The sequence below is a fragment of the Hippocampus bargibanti genome, linkage group LG17, assembly GCF_051943395.1.
Source record: "Hippocampus bargibanti isolate YZ-2025 linkage group LG17, ASM5194339v1, whole genome shotgun sequence".
Classification (NCBI taxonomy): Eukaryota; Metazoa; Chordata; class Actinopteri; order Syngnathiformes; family Syngnathidae; genus Hippocampus; species Hippocampus bargibanti.
Genome location: NC_142750.1, coordinates 3603169 through 3618530, shown reverse-complemented (window position 1 = coordinate 3618530; position 15362 = coordinate 3603169). Strand labels below are relative to the sequence as shown.

Below are 15362 nucleotides of genomic sequence, written 5' to 3'. Positions count from 1 at the left end.
GTCTATGTACTTGTCTATGCACTTGTCTATGCACTTGTCTATGCACTTAGCTATGTACTTATTCATGTACTTATTCATGTACTTATTCATTCGTGTACTTATTCACTCGTGCTCGTATTTATTTATTTATGCATTCGTGTATTTATGCATCTATTTATTAAATTATGCATTTATTTATTTATGCATTTAGCTATATATTTATTAAAGGATTCATGTATGTATTTATTTATGTATTTATTTATGTATTTATTTATGTATAGATGTATCTGTATGTATCTATGTACTTGCCTATGTACTTGCCTATGTACTTGTCTATGCACTTATTTTTGTACTAATTCATGTACTTATTCATTCATTTACTTATTCATTCATGTATACATGCATTTATTTATTTATTTATTTATGCATTTATTTATTTATTTATGCATTTATTTATATATGTATGCATTTATTTATTTATTCATTCTTAAAGTCGTTTTCATATATGCAGCTTTGATGGTGTGTACTTAATCATACAGCGGCTCATGGATTAAACCGCTGCCTGTCTTGTTAAAACTATTTTTTAAAATGTTCACGTTGATCACGATGATATTAAAAAAAACTAAGTATTGACATAAAAATGTAGGAGAGGGCTTTCTTTATTTTTTTTTTTTTCTGGAGCACGGGAAGCATTCAACATATGTGGCCTGTGGGTCAAACAATTCTGCAGGTGTGAGGGGCTTTGATTACCCTCCAGCCGTGTGTGTGTGTGTGTGTGTGATGTTCATTTGCTCAGATCATAGACAGCTTTATGCATAATTAGAGAGGGCAGTCCAGTATCAGCATTCAGAGGATCTCTGTATGTATTATGCATGCTGGACCCCCCCCCCCCACCCCCAACCCCCTGACACCCGCCCTCTACCGCACACACAGGCAGACAAATTAAGATGGCAGGCTTTGTTTGCAGCTGATTATTTTTGCGCTTTGGTGCAGCTGCCGTCACATGCATTTACGTCTCAACTTTTTTTTTTTTTACACACACTTTGAAATAATTACCGCCATATCAGCCGGTCTAAATATCTTACAGCTGTTCACTCTTCAGAGTGATGCAAAGACTGACACTTTGGCTTCACACTTGACTTTGCAGATCAAGTGCCAGACAGAAAAGAAATGATGATGTATTTGATACACTGGAGGTGAAGTTTCTTTTTTTTTTTTTTTGATTTGCATGAGAATTCTTGAAAGGAAGTCCAAGAGGCAAACACATGGATCATTTAACACTGTGTATCTTGCTTTGGTTTTCCACAAATGGCATTTATTGAACATAAAGCAAATACTGCTCCCTTGGATTGAACCAAAACAATGTTTAAGATGTCAGCGGATAGGAAAATTATTTCTATTTTTTTTTTTTTACTTACTATGATGAGTAAAATGAAGTAAATGAAGTTGTAGAAGGAGTGGGCATCCATTACGTAATACATGATCTCCACCCAGCCTTCCAGTGTGATCACCTATGAGGGAGAATAGAAGTTATATATAATAATAATAATAATAATAATAATAATAATAATAATAATAATAATAATTCATTTCTAAGCGCCTTTCATAACTCACAAGGCCACTTTACAGTCACAGGATAAGTTTTTCTGTGGGTGAGCACCAGCAGCCACACGCACTAGCGTTCACTCAACCGAGAAGTAACTCAAATAGATAGAAAGCTAGCTAGCCAGCTAGCTAATAGATAGCTAATAGCTAACTAGCTATATATCTAGATAGCTAGCTAGATACTACTACGACTACTACTATGACTACTACGATGACTACTACTACTACTACTACTACTACTAATAATAATAATAATAATATACAATAAAAAAAGTAAAAAAACAATAAAATATAATAATAATAAATTTCATGAAGATGCGAATAGCCAAAATAAAAGTGAAACAGAATATACATTTCATTCTGTTTTATGCATAGTTGGTTGAACGTGTGACTACAATACACAATGGTTTCTTGTGCACTTTGATAAGAACAAGAACCAGCCTGTCAAAGTGTAATAAATCGAGCCTTGGTCGGAAAGAAGTATTTGTTGATACCCAACCCAAAGCAGAAAGGAGTACTTGGTACACTCTACGAGAAGAGCTCATTAGCCAGGTTACAAATCTATCGGTTCATGGAAAAGCTACCCATTAAAATATCTACGTTCTGTTGGTTTATGGATGTTGGTGCTTGGGATGTTCAAGGGCGTGGTATTCAAATCAAGAAGACTATGTTTTACTAATCCATCACTTAAATTTGCATATACTCTCAATAAATAGCTTGGCAGAGGGCTGCAGAGGCCGGTCACGAATGGCTATGTCTCCTGCCGGCAGTAAAAGACAATCTTTCTGTCTTCAAGCCTTTGTTCACAGTGTCCGAACAAACGTCTCTGACAATGTCATGAAAAAAACTGTTCAAGTCGAGGTAGAAAAGATACAGAAAATAATTTAAAAAAATACCTGAAAAATGACAATCCAGGCATAGACGATGTTGTCGAAGTTGATGGCACCTTTGTGGGGGTTGGTGCTCCCCGTATGGCAGCGGGTGTAATACTGGTGCCAATTAATACACAGGCTCATGGCGTCGCCGGCGCCGCTACCGTTTGCCATTGGCTCAGGATTGAGACCCAGAGCTTGTCTGTGTAGTGCGTCCTCCTTGTCCAGGCAGCATGTCTGACCTCCCTGTCGCCTCGCGGGAACGTCCAAACATGACATTATGCCGTTGTCAGATGCCAGTGAGCAGATGAAGGGGCGCTCATCGTCCTCCTCGGGTCGGTAGTACGGAGGTGGCGGCGTCATGCCTAAAGAGCTGAGACAAGAATATAAAGGTAAGCAGAGATGCATATTTATTTATTTTAATTGAGAGTATTCAAATCGGTAAGTCACGGTTTTGTTGTCATATACAGTGACACCTCGGTTTACGAACCCCTTGGTTTACGAATGTTACATTTATGAAAATGTTACCTTGTCATACGAACTATTTTTCGGCATACACACGGAGCTGCCGCAATGAGTGATGTGTTGTTCGCGAACGAACCTGTTCTCCTAACAAGAAAATGGCAGCCGGCTTGTTTTGGTCCTCTATTCCCCACCCCCATTCGTCGGTTAAAGCCACGTGATTAGTCAATAACGCCGCAGTGAGGGGAGGTGGTTTAAACATTAAAGAGACAGGCAGACGACTGTGAGAGAGTGATAAAATGGATAGAAAACAGTTACATTTGGACTCGTTTCAACTTTGATAGTTCAAAGGCAGAGTGTAGACTATGTCATTCATCAGTATTCAAAAATCATCATCATCAAAAATGCCCTTCTCCAACTTTGCTAACACTGAGCATAAGACTATCTTGATGGGGAGGTTTCTCTCAGTTTTGATTTGTAATATATTTCAAAAAATACATCATGGCTATGGCTAACATTAGCACATTTCCATTGCTAATGATAGCTTAGTCCGAGTACCGCTGCCATTTTGTCGACACTGGACAGCGTTTAGTGACTTTTTAATCACAGCTATTTGCACAACTATTTAACACACTAAACAGAACAATTTTAATGTCAAATGTTACTCGTCTTTAAATGAACAGCTTGATAAAAGTGTGTGTGAAATTGGGGCTTCTGTCTGGTCCGCTTGGCAAATGAATACATTTTACTTTTAGCTTAGCTGTCAAAATGAATCAAGCAGGGCGTGTTTCATTGAATCGGATCCTTTACAGCAGGGGTGTCAAAGTCATTTTTTTGCCGCGGTCCACATTGTAGTTATGGTTTCCTCTCGAGGGCCGTTATGAATTTGGGGAACCCATCAGAATGTTTAAATCCCTTCAAATATTACATATAGAGCACACAGCAAATTAATGAAGAACTCGTTTTCAAATCTGAAGTCAAGAATAATGACTTTTATTGTGGTTGACATCCAAAAATAAGAAATTTTGGCTCAGATTTCAGCAATCATCATGGAATTTAACAAGTTTGATTTGCTTTCGCGGGCTGAAAAAAAAATGATGTGGCGGGCCGGATTTGGCCCGCGGGCCTTGACTTTGACACCTGTGCTTTACAGCAATTATTGGGTACAAACGCCCCCCCAAAAAATCCCAACATAACATAATAACTCTGTTTCTGCCTGGAAGAACAAAAATGTTCCACCTTTGCTAACAGTGGGCATAACACTATCACAAACATTTTTTTAAGTACCTCTGGGGCGTGAATTATTAACAGTTCCACTTGAGGGGGAGGTATCTGACAGTTTTGATTTGTCATAGCTTTCAAAGAATAAATCAAGGCTATGACTAACTTTAGCACGTTTCCATTGCTAATAATGCCAGCTTAGTCTTAGTAGCGCTGCCATTTTGTAGATAACTCTGTTTCCGTCTGGTAGAACAAAAATGTTCCAATACTGGTAATTTTCTCCTGTACCAGAGGACCTCATTTGACCGTGCTTGTAACAGAGAGATAACCCCACATCTCCTTTTCAAACCGAGGGATTCTAAAAAGTGACATGAGATTAACACTGAAAGAAGCTTTGGGGTGTGTAACAGAAACTCTTCCTCCATTTTCTTTCACTGTTCTTCTACCTACTTTATGTCAGATTTACGGAGAGATGTTCTACTACCGAAATAGCCACGCAACACAATAAAAAAAACATGAATTCATTGCTTGGCTAATAAACTAAATGACAAGCACAAAATTTAGCAGCGTTCAACAGATTGTTTCATCATGTAATCCAAGTCATGCGGAAAGTGAATATGATACTATGCAAAGCGTGATTGCCCGAGCATGAAATCAGCGTAAAAAGTAGATTATTCTCCTCCATTGACAACCTCTTACCTCTTAAGCAGCTTGGCGACGAGTGACTTTAGCTGCTTGTTACATGACGACTCGAAATAATGAATCTGACTGATTGCCCTGACCACCCGGAGCAACACACCATTACCCACATTGCGTCTCGTAACTGCCACTTTATATGGGCACATAGTAAAATAGCAATTTATCATGCAACGCCTGCCACCGGTTGATGCCCTATAAGGCGCTCACTTCTCAAAAACAAGTCATTTTCAAGAGCCGTGATCCGGCCATTGTCGACAACAGAAGGTCCTTCAAGATTTTCCCGAGGACGATTCAGAGGACAAAAGATGCGTTAGGAGATTTATGGCCATCCTTTTACAGCATGCATTTTTTTCTACTAAGTTAAAAAAAATGAGAAAAAAAAACCAAGCATTTATAATAATGTCAATAAATCATCCACAGATTCGGACAATTTGCAGCTCGGGCCAGTCCTTATTCCTCAGTATGGCTAAACTGCCAGTGAATGATGGATTCTGAGAGGGGCAAGAGCTCCCCGCAATAATGACGTATTGTGGTTTACATGGGACAATTTGAAATTTTGGTTCAGACTTTAACTCATTCACAGTGCCAGAGTTTTTGTCATTTTCACTCAAATTCCAGGACCCACACAATATTGAGTTTTAGGACTACATAAACATTCAGAAACCTTAGACTAGGGTTGTCAAAGTCATTTTTTTGCCACGGGCCACAATGTAGTTAAGATTTCCTCTCGAGGGCCGCTATGAATTTGGGGAAGCCATTAGAATGTTTAATCCTCCCCACATATTACATATAGAGCGCACAACAAATTAACGAATAACTAATTTTCAAATCTGAAGTCAAGAATATTGACTGTTATTGTGGCTTATATGAAAGAATATGACATGTTGATTAGGATTTTAGCAAGCATCATTGAATTGTTTGAAAAAGTTTTGCTTTCGCGGGCCGAAAAAATGATGTGGCGGGCCGGATTTGGTCCCCAGGCCTTGACTTTGACACCTATGCCTTAGAATCACTTCTTTCATCAGAAAAAAAGTTAATTCCTAAGTTATATGGGTCTGAAGTTATCTGAGCTTGAAAAAGGGGGGAGCTGTACAAAATACAATACAATACAATTGATTGATATATCACTTTAACAACCACTGAGGCTGTAACAAAGCGCTAACATGGACAAAAAGCAAATGCTGCCCCCCCCCCATGGGAGGGAAAACATTGCCAGAGGTCTGACCAGTGCTTTATCTGAAAGCAAGAAAAATCCAAACACGAACAAATTCGGGAATGGCGCTCCACGTCATGCTTTTCAATTCCAAAATAAATTTGGGAATGGCCATGAATGAGTTAACAAGCATCATGGAATTTTGATTTACTATCATGGGCCGAATAAAATGATGTGGCGGGCCAGATTCGGCCCCCGGGCCTTGACTTTCACACCTATGCTCTACCTAAAAATAAAATAAAAGCTTGATATTTTGAGCACCCACTTGCCAAAATTAAATGAGGTAAATTCAATTCTTTTTTCCAGAGCAGTGATGCAGCACATTACCGTAGATTTCTGCTTATACTCGCACATCTATTCAGACGTAACGGTGAAATAAAGAAGGGCTCCTTGCTCCTTTCTCCTCCCTCTCATTTCGTGTGCACTACGAAGACAGACAGGCTCGCCGAAGACAAACGGCGTGCACGCACACACCAGCAATTCTCAGCGCTATGAATAGGTGCCCATGGGTGTGCACGCCTACACGAACGACAATGCATTTGCTGCATTGGCAGCTAGAGGGATGTTGGGGGGTTATGCGCCAATTTCAACCGCGCCGGTTGCATCACAACTGTAGCGGAACTATTCGTTAACAACAGCCTGTGGCCTTACAGTTCTTCTCAATCAATGATGCTCCTCATGACGACAATGCCATGTGTGATATGCTCGGCGGGCAGAAGGCACTATGTTTTCTGTTCTACACTTTCAATATGCGTCCTAATGAGACAGGGACTCAAGAACCAAAAAAATAAATACAGTGATACCTCAGCTTACGAACTTAATTGGTTCCCAGAAAGTGTGTGTGAGGCAAAAAGTTCGTCTGCCGAACATTTATTTCCCATAAGAAACCATTCAAAATGAAAATAATTTGTTCCCAGGTCCGCATAAAACATAATTCTCTCCTAAATAAGCCTTAAAACCACACAAAATCTACCTTATTTTATGTATAATAAATGTGCTATTGTATTGTAATTAAAGAAATAAACTGTACAGTATAACAAAGCCGTTTTATTTACCTTTGTGATGGTTGTTGAGTGGTTTCATCAGCATTAAGCATTTGATGAGGAACGTAGGCTTCTTCTTTAACCATCTTGAGGAATGATTCCTTGTAAGCTTTGGCAGCTTTATCGTCAGAACTGGCTGCCTCACCATGACGAATGACACTATGAATCCCTGTACGACGCTTAAAGTTCTCGAAACATCCGAGGCTGGCTTTGAAATCATCAATGGATGACGAACGTCCAGGTTGCCTCTTGATGATATCCGAGTGAAGTTGCCGTGCTTTCTCGGCGATAATACCCTCCTCACACTGTCCCCTGCTAGCGGCTGTTCGTTAATCCAAATCAACAGAAATTTTTCAACATCTTCTATTGCCTGAGATCGTTGCTTAGAGAACACAGAAACACCCCTAGCCACACGTAGCAATGGTCGACTTAGCGTAATGGTACTGGGACGCTAAGTCACACAAACGCACACCTCATTCGTGTTTTTCGATTATCTCCTTCTTCTCCTCGACTGTAATTTTCTTTTGACGTCTTCTTCGGCTTAACACTAGCCCGTGGTTGGGTCTTTTTCGGTTCCAGCAAAAGTACTCCACTCAATAACAAACCACATCTGCATTCAAAGGGGGTGTGAAAAACTAGTTCACCAGCCACTGTTCGACTGTGTGGTTTGGTGTTCATCCGCCGAAAAATAGTTTGTATGCCAAGATTATATTCTCACGAATTTAATGTTCGCAAGGGCGAAAAGTTAAAGCGTTCGTAAGCCGAGGTATCACTGTAAATAAAAAACAAAAAAAAACAAAGAGAAGCCTCTGTCAAAGTACCAAAGAGGGAGCGCAGGCTACAGGTGTGAGACAAAACCGCGGAGGGACAGAAGGTGTCAAATGGCAAAGTGATTGCTGCACTTGACGGTGACACTCCATTGTTGCCTCTCAGGGAGCCGACATTAGCTCTTTACTTAGCATAATGACGCTCAAGTGCTAACTCGCTCGCACCTTTCTAATTAAGCACTCAAACACCCCGTATTCTCCTCCGGGTTTCAATTCCATGGAAAATTACACTTCTACTACCCTAATAATGTGTCTCATAAAACCGGTAATGTCCACATTGGTCAGCAAATGTGTACGAAGCATTTTTGTCCCCTTGAATAAATAAATAAATGACTACGGTACAGATAAAAAAACTCTAACATCAAAAAAGCCTCTTGAGCTAAGCGAAGCGCGACAAAATGGCACTGCTTCAAGTTACCTCATTTAGATACTGAAGCGGTTTCACTTCAGTAAATTTCAGCACTTAAATTTAAGAGGACAAAGCAGGCAGGTCTTTGTTCACTGGCAGATACAAATCCACTTACCGGCTAACTATTACAACCGCTAGCTGCCTCAGCATTCCCAGACAAGAAACAAAGCATGACTATCTTACAGATAAGTTAGAAGACACGTATGAGCCAGAGGCCACGGCCAGCGCTTTATCGACACCCAAACAAGAAAAAAACAAAACCCGAACAAATTCGCGAATGGCGCTCTACGTCATATTTTTAATTCCCGAATAAATTTGTGAATGGCAATGATAAAAAGGCCATGCTATGCATTCCTCAATTCAATTTGGAAATCACTTACAGGGTGAAGTTCTCCTCCAGGTAACAGCGGTTGCGAAGAAGCCCCGCCCACAACTGCACTCCAATAATTCCAAAAATGAAGAAGACAAAGAAACAGAGAAGGAGAACGTTGCCCAGCATGGGAAGAGTGTCCAGCAGCAGGTTCACCAGGATACGCATACCTGCAGGTCAATAAAAATAAATAAATAAATACATAAATCAGTGAAAAACAATACTGGCAAGGGCAAAACATATTTAAATATACAGGTAACATCCAACTTACGACCGAGTTCCGTTCCGACCAAACAGTCGAAAGTCGAAAGGATTGTAAGTTGAAACGGTCGTAAGTCGAAATCCATTAAAAATGTTGACTAGAGACACGCAAACGCCCCCACTCTGATGCCATCACACGGTCGATTGCTGTGCGAGAGTAAGATGCTGGCTGGCTAAAATTGTCGTACACGTTGCCGGCCTGCTAGCGTGTTGCGGTGCTAGGCGTATAATTATTTTTTTTTTTTAAATATGGTCTGAAGGTTGTGGTCGTAAGTAGGGGTGGTCGTACGTCGAGTCGGTCGTAAGTCGGATGTTATCTGTATTTCACATTTATATTTAGTTTTAGCTAAAAATAAAAGAAAAATATAATGATTGCACAGATATGGCTTTTTAACTCATTCACTGCCATTCCCAAATTTATTTCGGTTTGGATTCGAGCTGGTCGTAAGTCCAAAATCATCAGCAAGGGATATTTACGATAAATTAAGCAAGCGAGCTTTTGTGGTAGGTACATCCTCAACCAAAAAAAAAAAATCCTTAATATTATGCAACGATGGTGTTTTTTGTCGTCTTACTGTGTTTCAAGTTGTGAAAAACAGGACAGGCAACTTTAGGACCGGGCAGGCAACTTTTCAGAGTTGTCTTCCCTGGCGTCCGGTAACTTTTTGTCATGAGTTTAAGACACTGATATATTGTATTAAAATGTACATTTTGCGAATGGTGTGAGGACCCCAGGAAACGTTGACACTTAGTCATAAGCTTACATTAAAGATGAAAGCTAATCTCGAGTTGCTAGCCCCCACTCCCTCCCAAAAAAAATGACTATCCTATATTTTTGTCAGTCACGTAAGTGATTGCAACAAGACTCGGCATGTTTGCAATCATTAGCTTGGGCGTCATTGCTGTCTTTGATGAATGTGTGTTTGTGTTTTTCAGGGCCATGCTGTGATTAGTGACTAACAGCTCAACAGTGGGCTCATGTGTCAGCAAGCGCAAAGGCGTATTTATTCCACCGCAGCTTATGAGTGACAGGTGAGAAGCTGAGAAATGAGATAATGCTGGGACTGACTCACAGGTTGACGCCATTGAGAGCAGAAATCTGTAGCTTACTTAAAGAATACAAGTGGAAAAATAAGTTAGCCGGAAGCTCATTTAAAATACATATTCGTAGTGATCGCAACCAAGACCTATTGTGGCTCAATATGACTTCAGATATAAGGCGCTTATACACCGGAAAATATGGTAGCTTGAAAGCATCACACACAGTTTTTGCTCATTTTTGCATCATGCAGAGTACAAGCATTGCTAGTGTATGGTTTGTGTATGTGTGTGTTCTCGTTTCTGTACAGTTGTGGGGACACAAACATTTTACACAGTCACATCCTGGGGACCATTTGGCATATGAAGACAAAACACCTGGTCCCCATAAAGAAAATATTTAAAAACAGGACAGGAGCTCGTCTGAATGTGCCTGTGAAATTTTTAGTGTGTGTGTGTGTTTGTATGACTATTCTTGTGAGTACCACTAACATTTTATACCATACGTAGTGAAGATATTTTTGACAAGTGAGGACCTTTTGGCCGGTCCTCACAAGTTTTTCATTTTAAAGGCTTCTAGAGGGTCTTGTATGCATCCGTTAATGTTTCAGAGAGGTCCTCACAAATTCACCCAAAATGATTTTCTGGTGTGTATTTTCATTTCACTTGGATACACAGAGTTTTTACTCATTGTGTGTGTGTGTGTGTGTGTGTGTGTGTGTGTGTGTGTGTGTGTGTGTGTGTGTGTGTGTGTGTGTGTGTGTGTGTGTGTGTGTGTGTGTGTGTGTGTGTGTGGTTAATGAGATGAAAAAGTTCATACCACAAAAAGTAAAACGATATTTTAACCAAATTCACTACAGGGGTGAGGACTTTGAATGTAGCCATTCAGAAACCTCACTCCTGCTGTTATTTCAGTTTCAAGTTCACTTTTTATTTATTTGTTTTTAAAGAAGTTGAAATGGGAAATGGGGTGACATCTAGTGTTAAACACTAACACTAGTTCTTCTCCAAACTTATCAGCAACTGTGGTCCTCACTCCTTATCTGGAGTTATCCGGACCTCACAAAACCATTGAAACAGAAATGTGTGTTTGTGTGTGTTTGCGTGTGTGTGCGTGTTTGTTTGTGTGTGTGTGTGTGTGCTAGAGGCGAGTCTAAATGTGTTTGTTCCCACAGGGCCTTGTCATTAGACCACAGTTCCATTAGTCCTAATTGGGTGAGGAGAGGGGCGATATTGAGAGACGGTGTACAAGAATGAGGCATGGCCTGAAGGAGCATTGAGAAGCGACAATAAAAAGAAAGAAATTAAGGAAAAGGGAAACACGTAACAGGAACCATTTTGTAGGAATACATTGACAATAGTGTCAAGAAATAACACTGTCATGTTCTGTTATTTACTATTCGCAGTGATCATCCGACAATCAGTTACAAGCGGCATAGCACGCCTTGAACCATTTGCACCTCTACTTCCTGTTCGCTCAAAGATCAATAATTCACAAAAGAAACCGAAGGCACCCGGGTCTTATCCATGCGGTCGTGAGTGCACTGCAAGGCGGGAGGGGGGCGGGGGGACTACTATCGGATAATTTGTTAGGGTGTTACAAATTGAAGTGCGTGAAGGGGTGAGAGGTGGCGGCACAAGCACACTTGTTGTCCGGGCAAAACAGCAATCCGACAAAATGAGGAACAAATAGTCTTTCTCGTCTCAAATAGGGTCACGGATAGAGGACGCAATCGCGCAAAGTAATGGCACGCTGGGGTCATTCGTAACAAACAACAAGCTACAACTAGTTCTGGAATTTCATCAAAATAATGAACTTTGACCTAGTTTTAACTGAATTAAAGGGACGTCTGTGTAAGCTCTCATTTGTACAGGAGTGGTCCATCGATGAAAAGGTTTCTTCAGCTGTCATCTGTACTTCTTTGAAGGTGTCGAACGTTTCACTTCTTATCCAAGAGGCTTCGTCAGGGAACTAAAATTTGCTGGTAGTTTTGGCCCTATATATATATATATATCCCTACTGTCCAGATGTGGCGGCGCCAGACTCTGGTATGATAGGTCCCTGATCGTTCTTACAACAGACTTCTTAGGCAACATAGGCTTAGTTATACTGATGAGGTGATACCAGAGCAAATGGGGCAATCAGGCCAGTCGTAGACCCCATAAACAGGCAGGACAATAGAAATAATCAGTCAGGACAGTAGAAGTAATCAGTGTAGCCTCAGGGAATAGTCCTCTGCTCCCCCCAACCTGAGAGCAGGGACCTATCATAGCAGAGTCTAGCACCGCCACGTCTGGACAGTAGGGATATATATATATATAGGGCCAAAACTACCACCAAATTTTTGTTCGCTGACGAAGCCTCTTGGATAAGAAGCGAAATGTCCGACACCTTTAAAGAAGTACAGATGACCGCTGAAGAAACCTTTTCATTGAATTAAAGAGATGACTTTTCGAGACTTCTGTTCAAAGTACATGTTGGATCCTCGACGTGCATTTGATCGAAACGTGCATTTGATCGAAACCAGGGGAGTTCGTGTGTCATTTAGTCTCCGAGTCTCTATTCAACATTTTGAATGGATTTCAACTTACGGCCATTTTGACTTACGACCGTTTGGTCGGAACGGAATTCGGTCGTAAGTCGGATGTTACCTGTATTTGGCAAAGTTTTATATATTTCGATATTATTTTTGGATAACTGTTTTCATTCATTGAAGGTAGGCCTTATACTCCAGTGCGTCTTATACACCAGAAAATACAATAGATTTTAAAAGCAAAAGCTCTCACTTGGCACTCTGTTGATGGCTTTGAGAGGACGAAGAACTCGCACCGTCCTAATGGCTGACAGGTTGATGTTCTGCAGGTCCAGAGAGTATTCCACCATGCTACAGAAAAAAAAAATGAGAGAATAAAGAACACATTAATTTTCTGCAAAAATCCCTAGTTTGGGTTTTAGCATCAGCGGTCCTTCTTTTGATCTAATCTCACCTGTCCCAGCAGTGTTGAATAGGGGCCGGATTTCAGAGGCAAGAGGAAGGGAATTATATGAGAGGGCGAGAATGAGAGCAGGAGGAGAGGGAAAAAAAACACAAATGTTGCCTGCAGGTTGCTGTGGCTCATTTATAGGCTGGCATCTGTTAGCACGTTTCTGCAACATGGCTAAGCTATTTTTTTTTTTGCCCCCGAAGCCAAAACGCTTGACATAGGAGAATGCTGGAAGATTCTATTTTTGATTTTTTTTTTTTTCCAATGTGTGTACATCAGTACTACTTTTTTTAGGGAGTTTTGGCCCTATATATATATATATACAGTAAAGTCTCGTTATATCGATATTCAAGGGAGTCCGAAAAAATATCGATATAACCGGGACTATCGATATATCCGACCCTGTTTGCATGTAATTTTCTCCGTGCGTGCATAGAAATAGTATCGATATAACCGGGACTATCGATATATCCGATATCGATATAACGAGACTTTACTGTATATATATATCCCCATTGTGGGACGAATAAAGGTATTCTGATTCTGATATTGGCAGATTAATGATCCCATTATCCGGCGTACAACTGAATGAATTAAATATTGCAGCTGTGCCTCAGAGTGTAACGTTCTACTGTCCTCACATTGTGTCTAAAGTGTGTATATGCATATTCTGTCAATCAGCGTTTGAGAAAGTACTTTTATTTTATGCTGTATGTGTGTGTGTGTGTGTGTACATGTTGAGAATGGTATGGGAAAAGAAAGCATCAGGGGAAAACGACAGTGGGGAAGACCCGGGGAGGAAATGCGGCTTTGACAGCAAGAAAGAAGAAGCCTTAAGATGCAAAATGTCAACGCTGCAGGGACTTAACTGTCAAATTAACAACGCGCTCGCTTTGCCGTTTGCATTAAGGTTGCTCTTCCTTTGTGAACAAAGCACTTTTTCCACCCCATCATTTCCTTTAAGTATATTTGGACTTGACAGTTTTACAGTCATTTCACTTTGATATAAACATTTCTAATTCCAGCTTTGAATATATTGTACGTGAAGGAAGGAGGAAAAAAAAATGTTCAGAATACTTTTTTCATTGCACCAAAATCATATACGTTGTATATATACAGTCATGTTTTGGAATGAACAAGCATGAGGCTAAATAAATAAAATGAATAAATAAATAAATAAATAGATACATAAATACATAAATAAATAAGTAAATAAATAAATAAATAAATACATACATAAATACAATTGCACAGGGTGGTTATTTATTTGTGTATGTATTTATTCATGTATTTAGTCATGTATTTAGTCATGTATTTATTCATGTATATAGTCATGTATTTATTCTTGTATTTATCCGTGTATTTATTTTTGTGTTTATTTATGGATTTATGTGTTTATTTATGTATTTAGGTATATGTTCATTTATGTATGTATGTATGTATGTATGTATGTATGTATGTATGTATGTATGTATGTGTGTGTGTGTGTGTGTATGTATGTGTTTATTTATTTATTTATTTATTTATTCATCCTTTGTTTACTTATCTATTTATTTATTTTAGATTTATTTATTTTATATTTATTTATTTATTCATCTTTCATTCATTTATTTAACTCATTCACTGCCAGACGATGTGCAAAAATGTGTCTACTCCAGTGCCAGGGTTTTTGTCACTGTCACTCGAATTCCACTAGCCACAGAATATTGAGTTTTAGAACTACATCAACATTCAATGCAGTGAAAGAAACCTTAGAATTTCTTCTTTCATCAGAAGAAAAGAGTTAATTCCTAAATGATATGGGCCTGGAGTTATATGATCTTGAAATGAGGGCATTTGTCCAAAATACAATGCAATACATAAATATTAGTTTATAAAGTCCAGTGCTTTACCGGCACCCCCACAAGAAAAAAAAACAATACCTGAACACATTCGGGAATGGCGCTCCACGTCATATTTTCAATTCCCAAAAAAAAAATCGGGAATGGCATTGAATGAGTCATTCATTCATTCTTTCATTCATTCATTGATGAACCGTTTTATTCCTAGACTGGAACAATGCATGGTGCAGCTTACCCTGCCATGACAATGAAGAAGTCTAGCCTATTCCAAGTGTCTCCCAGGTAACAGTGACGTCCAAAAATTCCAAGGGCCACCATCTTCACCACCATCTCCAGTGCAAAAAATATGTAGATGAAGGCATCAAAGGCCTGTGAGAAATACAATACAATACACATTGATTGACAATAATAATAATAATAATAATAATAATAATAATAATAAATTTTATTTATAAGCGCCTTTCACAACTCTCAAGGTCACTTTATAGTCACAGGAAAGTTTTTCTGCGGGTGAGCAGCGGCAGCTACACGCGCCAG

The 15362-nt window shown here is 39.5% G+C and overlaps 1 protein-coding gene across 4 annotated transcripts in view; it reads right to left on the bottom strand.

Annotated features, from left to right (window-relative positions):
- The window catches only part of LOC148885272 (voltage-dependent T-type calcium channel subunit alpha-1I-like), a 124411-nt gene that overhangs the window by 48383 nt on the left and 60666 nt on the right, over window positions 1–15362 (bottom strand). For all 4 annotated transcript variants that reach the window (XM_089019108.1, XM_089019109.1, XM_089019110.1 and 1 more), the window contains 5 exons: window positions 15061–15194; window positions 12787–12884; window positions 8711–8870; window positions 2481–2829; window positions 1398–1490 (listed from right to left, as the gene is read on the bottom strand). In XM_089019108.1, the coding sequence (XP_088875234.1) occupies window positions 1398–1490; window positions 2481–2829; window positions 8711–8870; window positions 12787–12884; window positions 15061–15194 (834 nt within the window). The remainder of the gene's footprint in view (window positions 1–1397; window positions 1491–2480; window positions 2830–8710; window positions 8871–12786; window positions 12885–15060; window positions 15195–15362) is intronic.